Below are 9,960 nucleotides of genomic sequence, written 5' to 3'. Positions count from 1 at the left end.
GCAGTTTTGTGAGAAGAGTGAATATTCTCTTTGACCACAGGTTGACAAGTTCATGTGGTAGATGAGAATGACAGGAGACACAGCTAAGCCCATCAGGCTTGCCTGCTTGGTCTTTCTTTCTTTCTTTCTTTCTTTTTTTATTGGAAGATGTGGCTACAATTCAGGGTTAGGTATACAAATGGCTGCTTGGTCTTAAGTAAATATCCCTTTGCTATGTTTAATGATAGAAAAGCAATAGCTAATATAGAGACTCCTCAACACTTCCCAGGCATACTTCTCGGTTACTATCATGATTAAATCTTTGATCAGAAAAGCCAGATGCTGATATTATGCCACTGAGCCACAGAGAGATTGTGACATGCAACTAAAATTGGCAGAAGTGGTTTGAGCAGCTGATGACAAGATTAACAGAGGAGAAATTTCAGCCTGACCTTGGGAGGAACTTCCAAAGATTTACAGCCAAGTCACGACAAGATGCTCTCAGGAATCAGTGAGTGTCCTGTCAGTGGCACTGGGTAGGCCAAGACTGAGGCTGCCTTGTTGAAATGTTTTGGCCTGTACTACTGAAGATGTGTGTGACCCACACACTGGGACTGTTGTGCTGCTTCCTGTCTCCACTGCACGTCATGCATCATGGATGAACATATGTGCAGGGTTGTAATGCTTTACTTTTTCCATAATTTCTACATACATTTATGAAAGCTTTTTCTGTTGAATCAAAAAGTGACATCTGTGTTTGTGCTTGATCTCATTATCGCCACAATTAATATTATTTTATATACCAAAGTTTAGGTCTGCAATAGATAGGAAATAGAAACTGTTGCTTCACCATGAAGTTTGAGAGCCCTGTGTAGGATTTAAGAAACAGAGGAGTTAGACTCCACCCTCTGTACTCACTTTCAGGCCTACAATACATCGAGGACAGTAAAGTTGGACAGAAAATCAGAAAATAAAAATGCAAGGTGGAGATGTTTTATGCAACATTTGTAATGAGAATGTAGAAATCTTGTATGGTTCTCGCCTCCCCCATGTGATCTGGACTCATCCTCTGCTGATTTACATGAGATGAAGCTAAGAGAGATAGCCTAGCTTGCATGAAGGCACTCGGTTTGTTCTGTTTTGGGATCCTAGTGCTGGTTGTCCTGGTATCCTGTCCCCTCTCACCACTCCATCATGTCTCGCCTTTCTGAAGTTTATGTGGAACCCACGCCTAATACTCATGTTCCTCATTGGACCTGAGCTGAGGAGCACAGTCATGGAGTGTGTGCTGAGGACAGACCTTGAATGTGACCTTTGCTCTCAGTCCTCCTGCCCTGCACTACTTGTCTATGTCTGCACTGCTGCCCTGTCCATCCAGGGCCCAGGTATCTGCACTGCCAGTTCAATCTCCCACCCCAGTCCCTTATTTCCAAAGGCCACAAAGGAAATCAGAGTCATAATCAAGTCAAAAGAACTTTTATTATAATCCACATTTGTACAGAAAAATAAGTGTGGTGAAAAGGTCAGGGTTGTATTAAAGAAACAATCCACGATTGTACGCCTGGAATCAGGTTCTCCTGACATCTGATGCAGCAGCTGCCCTTTTCAGATGCCCCTCTTCACACATGCAGCCCTGGACACACTTGGCATAGCCCATGGGTCAGCTGGAGCTGCAGCCTGGGAAGAAAGGGGAGAAAGAGAGATCACAACAGAGTTGACCAGGCACCTCCCTGTCCCTCCAAACGTTCATTCAGACCTTGACTTCTGAGTGTGTGCTTTGGGCAGGTCATTAAATTCTCTGGAAGCAGGACAACCTTGTTGGCCTTGCACATTCGCCGTCTCTCTGCTTTGTGTGAAGATCAAAGGACTTGCAGAGGAAGAAAACATTTTCTGAGTCCAAATGATGGCTAAGTGTCTTTCCTGTAGAGTTTTGCGCAAGAGATCATTCACATGCCCTGAGAGCAGATCCACAAGATTCCAGACTTCAAATCCAAAGTAATACCTCCATGCATATGGACCTTTATGGAGGAGGCTAATGGGAGCTGAAAAGATTTCCTCCCCCCGAAATTTCATGTGGATCACGTAAGCATAACGCCACTGTTTATTAAGCCCTATCCAATTGCCAGGCCAATACCACATAAAATCCTACACAGAGATATAAGCTCCTTTGTAAAAAGGAGGAAATGGAGGCTCATAGAGGTTCAGCCATTAGTCCAGGCACACAGTCATTAAGTGGTTATTTGGGCATGCTCCAGGACTGTGTGACACCAAAACCCATGCCCTTGGCACTGGCTGCTTCCAAAACCCTCTCTTCACACAGACCTCCTGCAGGCAAGGACTCCTCTTTCTCTTTGAACATCACCTAGAAATGCCTCCACATAAGCAAACGTTGTCATTATTCACAAGACACTGGGCTTCCTGTTTTTCTAGTGAATATCTCCACACCCTATAAACTGCAGAATCTGCCTTGACCCCTGCATGCACAGAAATGAAGCACTTCAAGGATTCAATCCAATTCATACCTCTAGCCAGGAAAGTGCTGGGCAATTCTCTTAAATACCCTAGACACTTTACTGATTTGAGTTGGTCAAGGCAAGAATTTGAAGGAGAAAAAATTTAGCAGTTTCCTTGGGAGGAATTTCCAAAAATCCAAGCCAAGTCATAACAGAAGTTCCTAGGGGTCAGAGAGCGTCCTCTCTGGGGCACTGGGCAAGCCAAGACCAAGGGTTCCCTGTGGGGATTCACCTGTGCTGCTCAAGATATGTGTCCACACACTGGGATCAGTCTGCTGTTTCCAGTTTGCCATCCACATGATTCATGAACATATGAACAGAGATCCCAAAACTTCAATTTCCAGTTAGTTGTCTATATTTATAGACATTTTCTGGTTAAATGTAACAAGTGGTTTATCATTTGTTCTTTGATATCATGATCTCCATCATTAATGTTATTTTATTTATCAAAGTCTAGATTTGGAATAAATGGAAAATAGTACTAATCCTCCACCTTGGAGTCAGAGAAGCCCCTTGTAGGATTCAAGCAACTGAGAAGTTTGATTTTACCTCTTGTTGTCACTTGAAGCCTAAAATCTGTTGAGGAACTGAAGTTGGGCCGGGAAATCAGAGAATACAAATGAGGGATGGATGAATATCTATGTCACATTTGCCAAGTGACAGAGAGTTTCCTCGATGTCCCTCCCTCCCCCCAGTGTTCTAGAATACTGCTCTTCCAATTTGCAGAAGATGAATCTCAGTGAGCAGCCTGACTTCCTGAGAGCACTCAGGTTGTCAGGGTGAACATTTCCATTAGAGCCCAGGTATCTGCACTCCCAGTCCAATCACCCACCTCAGTCCCTCAATTTTAGACATACAAATGAAATCAGAGTCAGAATCAAGTCAATGTTTATTATTATTCACTTTTTTCATGGAACAGGGAATGTAGCAAATGGGTCAGAGCTGCATGTAAAAAAAAAATCCAGGTGTATACAAGTTGCTCCATCTCTACCTGGTGTCTGGGTCTCCCGACATCAGGCGCAACAGCTACACTATTCCAATGCATCTTTGTAGACACAGCCATGGACACACTTGGCACAGCCCATGGGGCAGTAGGAGCAGCAGTTTGGGAAGAAACAGGAGAGTGGGAGGTCAGAACAAACTTGACCAGGCACCTCCCTGCCCCACGGAGGCCTGGCACAAGCCCGCTCCCAGTCCCAGAGGACCCTTTGAGTTCATGATGGCTCATCTCTGTCAGGAGACAACTGGTGAAATTTAGGATGAGAGTCTTTCTGCGAAAAACCTGCCAAGGCTTAACTGAGCCTAGGACAGGGAAGATTGGGAGGCAGAAGAAGACCTACAGAAACATAGGAACCTAGAACTATTCTCTGTTTCCCAGTGCACAGACTCAGAGCCAGCTCCAGGCCTCCTCCAATCTCAGCCTGGTCCCAGGCTCCCATGAAAGTCCCCCACTGACTCTCCTTGCAGGATGTGCATCTGCACACTTTGCACGTGCAGGAGCCAGAGCAGGCGCAGGAGCCACCTGCAATGAAGGAAAGGACAGTGAGCACTGAGGGTCATGCAGGTGTTGGGTACAATCCTTCACATGCTCCATGCTCTATGCACTGAGGAAACCTGGTGACTCTTGTTCCTCTCAGGCAGAAGGAAGTCTAACCCACTCTTCAGGCTAGGTTGGGCAGTTGCCACCTTGATTGTATTGCACAGGGCTTTATGTCAGGAATCCATAAGATTCCATGTCCCTGCCTGCCAACCAGCCCAGACTGCTCAAATGCTGGACAGAGCACTGGGGCCTTGCCCAACTAGGAGACAGGGAGCAGGGCCATCTGAGCCTCTATCCTGTAGCCATCAGAAACGGAAGGGAGTGAGAAGATGGGAATGTTCTAAGTGGTGATGAAGGTGCTTGGTCAGGAAGAAAGCACAAGAAATCCAAAGAAAAGGGAACACTAGAGACCGAACTCTAAATGAGCCCTCCTCTAGCAGCCTATCCTCTGGCAAGAAACTGGAGACACTTAGGCCAGAAACTCAGCATCCCATACCAACGGCACAGGAGCAGTTGGGGCCTGTGACAATCCAGGTAAGGCTGGAGTTCCAGGCGAGAGCAAGGAGGCAGTGGGGCATGTGGGAGCCTGGTGGAGCATGGGAGGCCACCAGTCCCTTGATAGCCAGGGGAGGGGTCCAGGCACAGAGGTCCCACCATGGCCCTTTCTCCTGCCTTGCCAATTCTGAACCACCCGCTGCCCTAGCCTGGGCTGTGCTCAGCGGACAGGTAAGGCAGGTCAAGGGTCCCCCTCACCCATGCCCTGCGTGCATCCTGGTGCCTTGCGCTGGCGCCAACCTTTTTAGCTGCTGTCACAATGGAGGGCCTGAGGGCCTGTGGCCAGATGCCAGGTGGCCTCCATGCTTCCCTGGGAACCCTTTCTGCAGATTGCATCCATTCTGGTCCCTGGGCTTTCAGAGAACTCAGAGCCGGATTATCTGGGAATCCCCACCCCCAGGCCTGCACTTTTGTCTTCAGCTTTCTGCTTCCCAGGGTCTGCGTGCAACCTCAGCGTCATGCTCACGATTCTTGGTAGATCCTAGACATGGAGTGCAGGGAGGGAGTTATGTGAGAACAGGCTGTTGTTGTGACCTTTGCCTCATATGCATGGCCTGTCCCTGTTTCCACCTAGGGCCTTTGGCCATGTTTCCTCCACCCAGCCACAAGGCAGGCACAGGGTTCTGCCTTCCTCTCTTCCATTTCCTCTCCTGAGAGCATTTCTGCACATATGTTTAATCATCTTTTGCTTTAATTTCCTTGGGACATCCGACAGCCTAGCTACCTCACCGGCACTGGGTGGGCAGTTCCCAAAGCTTTGGATGCCCCCAAAGGAGGGATCATTTTCCCTGATGCTCCTGACTGACACACTGCACACAGTCCCTGCCAGACCTCATTTAATCACTTTGGCTATTTGAACCCTCAAAACAATTATAAATGGGATGCTCTTGATGAACCCGTGTTACTAATCAGACAGCCACAACACAAGGAATACGTGTGACTAGTCCAGGATCAGAGGGCTTGTACGTGGTCCTGCTGGATCTGAATCCAGCCAGCTTTGAAGGGAAAGAGGTCTATGAAGAAGGTGGAAGACCTTGGGTCTAAATGGTATGTCTTCAGCAGCTCTTAGTTGCTTGACATCTTTACACTAAAACAAACATCAGAGTCAATCCCAGGAGCAAAAAAAGTGATGCAAAAGGGAAATGTTTAATTTTATTGCAGCCATGTATGTTATGTTTACAGTGGTGGTAATGACTTACAGAGGAAGAAAACTTTTCATCTGTGCAAATGCTGGCTCAGTGTCTTATCTTATCCTGTAGTGTTGTGTGCAAGAGGCCATTTACATGCCCATGAGACCGGATCCACAAGATTCCAGATGTTAAATTCACAGTAACGCCTCCATGCAGATGGACCTTTCCCAAGGTGGTTAATGGGAGCTAGCAGAATGCTGTCTCCAGGACGTTTATGTGGACCATGCAAGCATAATGCTACTGTTTATTAAGTCCATGCAATTGCTATACCACTTCCACATGTAATTCCTACATAGAGATGTAAGCTCCTTTCTACAAAGGAGGAAACAAAGGCTCAGAGAGGTTCAGCCACTTGTCCAGGCCACACAACCATTAAGTGGTGAACCGTGCTGTGCTCCGGGACTGCCTGACACCAAAACCCATTCCCTTGACTCAGGCCGCCGTCCAAAACTCTCTCTTCACACAGGCCACTGGCAGGCAAGGATGGTCCCGACTCTTAGGTCTCTACTTCACTTTCTCATTGAAGAAGGAATAGAAATTTCTTTAACAAATAGCCAGAGGGACTGAACTTTGCCATTCATTGCATTTCACCCAGGGCCTTATCCTTCCAGCAAACACAACCACACCTCAGATTTAAGTATATGTGTTTATGCCTCTATAGGCAGATGCAAATACTTCATCTGGAAATCTGGATTCTTCTCTGTCCTCCATCTTGACTTGTTAATGCTCAGCACTTCCACATCGCTACCCACTTCTCTGCTTGAAGAACCAAGGGCTAGAATTTGAAAGAGGGGCAGATTTTTGCTGGGCCTTTAGAGAAACTTCCAAGGACTTAGTGTACAATGATCACATTGAGCTCTCAGGGGTAGAAGAGTCTCAGTAGTGATGCTGGACAGACCGAGACTGAGGGTCGCCACGTGGATGACCAGACCGGCACTGCTGAAGGTGTGTGATCCCCACACTGGATCAGGCTGGAAACTGTTTCCAGTCTGATATATATACCCTAAAAAATGTTAATATTTGTAATTATTTTGCTTTGCCAATTATTTTATTTTTTATATTTATTGAAATGTGTCTGTTTATTATAAAAAATTGTTTTTCTATTTTGTGTCATTGTTTTTGTCATTTGAATATTTTATTTTATTTTATCTTACCGAAGCTTAGGTCTGTGGCAGAACACATGTCACTACATCATCTGGAAAATGCTCTTGTATTTCTAGCTGAGGAGCTGATGCTGAAATGAGGAACCTGGCTTGCCTTAAGGCACTCAGTGTGTCACTTGATCGGATGTTGTACCAGGACACAGGGCTCTGGACTGTTAATGTCATCCCTCAGCCAAGCTCTGTTGGGTATGGAGTGCTTGTTTCCAGGGCAAAAAAGAAATCAGAGCCAAAATAAATCAGCAACTTTTATTATCAGTCACACATATCATTAGGAAAAAAAATGCAGCAAATGGAATAGGATAGTATAATAAAACAACAACCACCAAGTTTATACATGTCCTTCTCTCCATCTGGGCTCAAGCCCTTCTGATATGAGGCACAGCAGCTGCACTTGTCTGATGCCTCTTTGCAGGCACAGCCCTGGGCACACTTGGCACAGCCCATGGGGCAGCAGGAGCAGCAGCCTGGAAAGAAGGAGATCGAGAGATCAGAGCTGACTTGACCAGGTACCTCCCTGACCTATAGCCTGGCACAAGCCCTGCCCCCAGTCCTAGAGGACCCTGAGTTCTGGAGGGCACAGCTTGGTCAAGAGACAACTGGGGGATCTTTGGCGTAAGGGTCTTCCTAGGAAAAAGCTGTCCAGCAGCTTCACACCTCAGGAAAGAGCAGAGACCAAAAAGGAAGGCTTCAATCTGCTGGAGTGGAGACAAGACCTCTGAGACGCAGAAAGACCAGCTCCCAGAACCACCCACTGAAGTGCTAGGGGCAGGACTGTGGCATATCAGTGGGCTCCAGGTTCCCATTTTAGTAATGAACTTTGGGAATCAACTGTCACTGAATTTTTTCAGGCTCTGACCCAGAACCCGATGCTGAGGGGATGGGACTGGAAAAGCTGGTTGACTCTGGGCTCCATCCTCAGACTCAGCCCCTGAATCCCAGGGAAGGACCCCACTCACTCTTCTTGCAGGACACACATCTGCACTCTTTGCACTCACAGGAGCCAACACCTGTCACTGTCCCCACCATGGTCCATCGACCATTTTTCCCTGGACACAGCACAGGCGTAGGAGCCACCTGCAAGGAAGTGAAGGCCAGAGGTGAGTGCTCCAGGAGATGCAGACCGGCAGCAGTTGGTCAACAAATGCTCCCAGCTGAGTGCCAGGACAGACCTTGGGGCACAGTGAGGTCTATCCTCACCTCCCGATTCCGGTTAGGATGACTTCTCATCCTGAATCCTGAAAAGGCCATGTCCCTGGTCTCCCATGAAGCCCAGGCAACTCAAATGTTGGACAGAGCATTGGGACTGCATATAGCTGCCCTGGACTACCTAGGTGACATGGAGAAGGACAGTCATATGCCTGAGGGCTCTCGTCTATGACAAGGTAGATAAGGGGAGAATACAAAAGTTCTAGGGTGAAGGAGGTACTTGGCAACAGGAAAGCACTAGAACCATGCACTAAAGGTTTCACTTCGGCCAGAACACAATATGACACCACCACACATAAGAACTTCTGTCCAGTGGGTGGATGATGATGTCAAGGCCCAGAAACCCGGCATCCCTTACCAGCGTTGCAGGAGCAGTTGGGGTCCATGTCGAGTCAGGCGAGGCTGGAGTTGCATGTGAGAGGGAAGAGGCAGCGGAGCACGTGGAAGGTTTGTGGAGCCCAGGAGGAGGCTGCTCCTTTTATAGTCAGGAGAAGGGGCCAGGCGCAGAGCCCATGCCTGGCTATTTGCACCCACCCCACCTAGTGTTCAGGGCCCTTCTGTGTGCAGCGGGTGGGTCGGGCGCAGTACTTCTGAGAGCAACTTGTTCTCAGTGCGGGTCGCGGCCCTTGGCTGCGTTGGGTGGGGGGGGGTTGTGCATGGTGACCCCAAGGCTCGTCACCCCCACCCTGGGCATTCCGGGAACCCCGGGATCCCGTCGTCTCTGCACGACATCCTCATGCCGCTCTCCTAGCTGCGCCATTCTTGGGTTCCTTGTGCAACCCCAATTCATGCTCAGCCAGGCAGGAGCTGGGAGCAGAGGAGGGACTTGTGTGCCCTGGGCGGGGGAGGATGTGTCCTCGGAGTCCCGCAACACCTGTCACTCTCCCCACTGCGGTCCATCGGCCATGTTTCTCCTGGACACAGCAACATGTCAGACACAGGGCTCTGCCATGCTCCCTTCCACTCTCACCCTGGGTGGATGTGTGGGCATACCTGTCCAAGTCCTACTTTCCTAAATTCATCCTGGGTCTCCCCCAGCCGAGCCGGCCCACCCACTCCAGGTCGGCAGTGCTGCAATGTGGGGTGCCCCAGAAGAGGGGTCCCTTGGGTGACATGCAGACCCTGCCTTAAATAAGAGAGCAAGCTGGGTGCAGTGGCCCATACCTGTCGTCACAGCTACTCTGGAGGCTGAGACAGGAGGATCGCTTGAGACCAGGAGTTGAGGTCCAGCATGGGTAATAGACTGAAAAACGTCTGGAAAGAAAATTAAAGTCCAAGACAGACTGTCACATAACAGTTCAGGGAAGTGCCTTTTTAATCACATTTGTTCTTTGAACCTCCCAACAATACTAGAGGAAAATACTATTTATGAACCCATTTTACTCATGGAAGGACTACAACAAGGAGAGTTCAAGTACCGAGCTCCTCATCACAGAGCTAAAAATTTGTCACTGACGTGAATTCAGTCAACCTCTCTAGGGAAAGAAGCGTCCATGATAAACCACTATTGGGGCCCAAGTTTGTCTTCAACGATTCTCTATTGCTGAATGTCTTTTAAACAAGAGGTCACCAGCTCTGCCACGTCCAGTGACATAAGTTATCCATGAGGGTAACATACAGATGCACACATATATAATATTCTGGCTATCTTCTATGAACAGAATAAAGCTGATATTCATTTTGGATTGTGATAAAGAATTACTTCTCATAAAAATAAGAAAATATTACTCATTTCCACGCAAAATATTAAGTAAAATATTATGAGGGTGCTTGCAGAAATGGCAGTCATTTGTCTGTATCTGACATGAGGCACA

The 9,960-nt window shown here is 47.9% G+C and overlaps 1 protein-coding gene and 1 pseudogene across 1 annotated transcript; both read right to left on the bottom strand.

The window, feature by feature from the left end:
• Positions 1–3,505: 3,505 nt before the first annotated feature.
• On the bottom strand, positions 3,506–4,610 carry LOC110594992 (annotated as a pseudogene).
• Positions 4,611–6,424: 1,814 nt separating this feature from the next.
• On the bottom strand, positions 6,425–8,532 carry LOC110594991 (metallothionein-2-like). Its single transcript, XM_021709387.1, has 5 exons — positions 8,505–8,532; positions 8,000–8,014; positions 7,897–7,947; positions 7,275–7,404; positions 6,425–6,533 (listed from the first exon to the last, which is right to left on the bottom strand). Exons 1-5 carry the CDS (start codon positions 8,530–8,532, stop codon positions 6,425–6,427), a joined length of 333 nt encoding a protein of 110 aa, XP_021565062.1.
• Between the last annotated feature and the right edge of the window lie 1,428 nt (positions 8,533–9,960).

This window comes from Carlito syrichta, unplaced genomic scaffold (assembly GCF_000164805.1).
Source record: "Carlito syrichta isolate Samal-C Ts95f unplaced genomic scaffold, Tarsius_syrichta-2.0.1 Scaffold205434, whole genome shotgun sequence".
NCBI lineage: Eukaryota > Metazoa > Chordata > Mammalia > Primates > Tarsiidae > Carlito > Carlito syrichta.
Note: the sequence above shows the minus strand (reverse complement) of the source record. Positions and strands in the feature narration are given on the sequence as shown.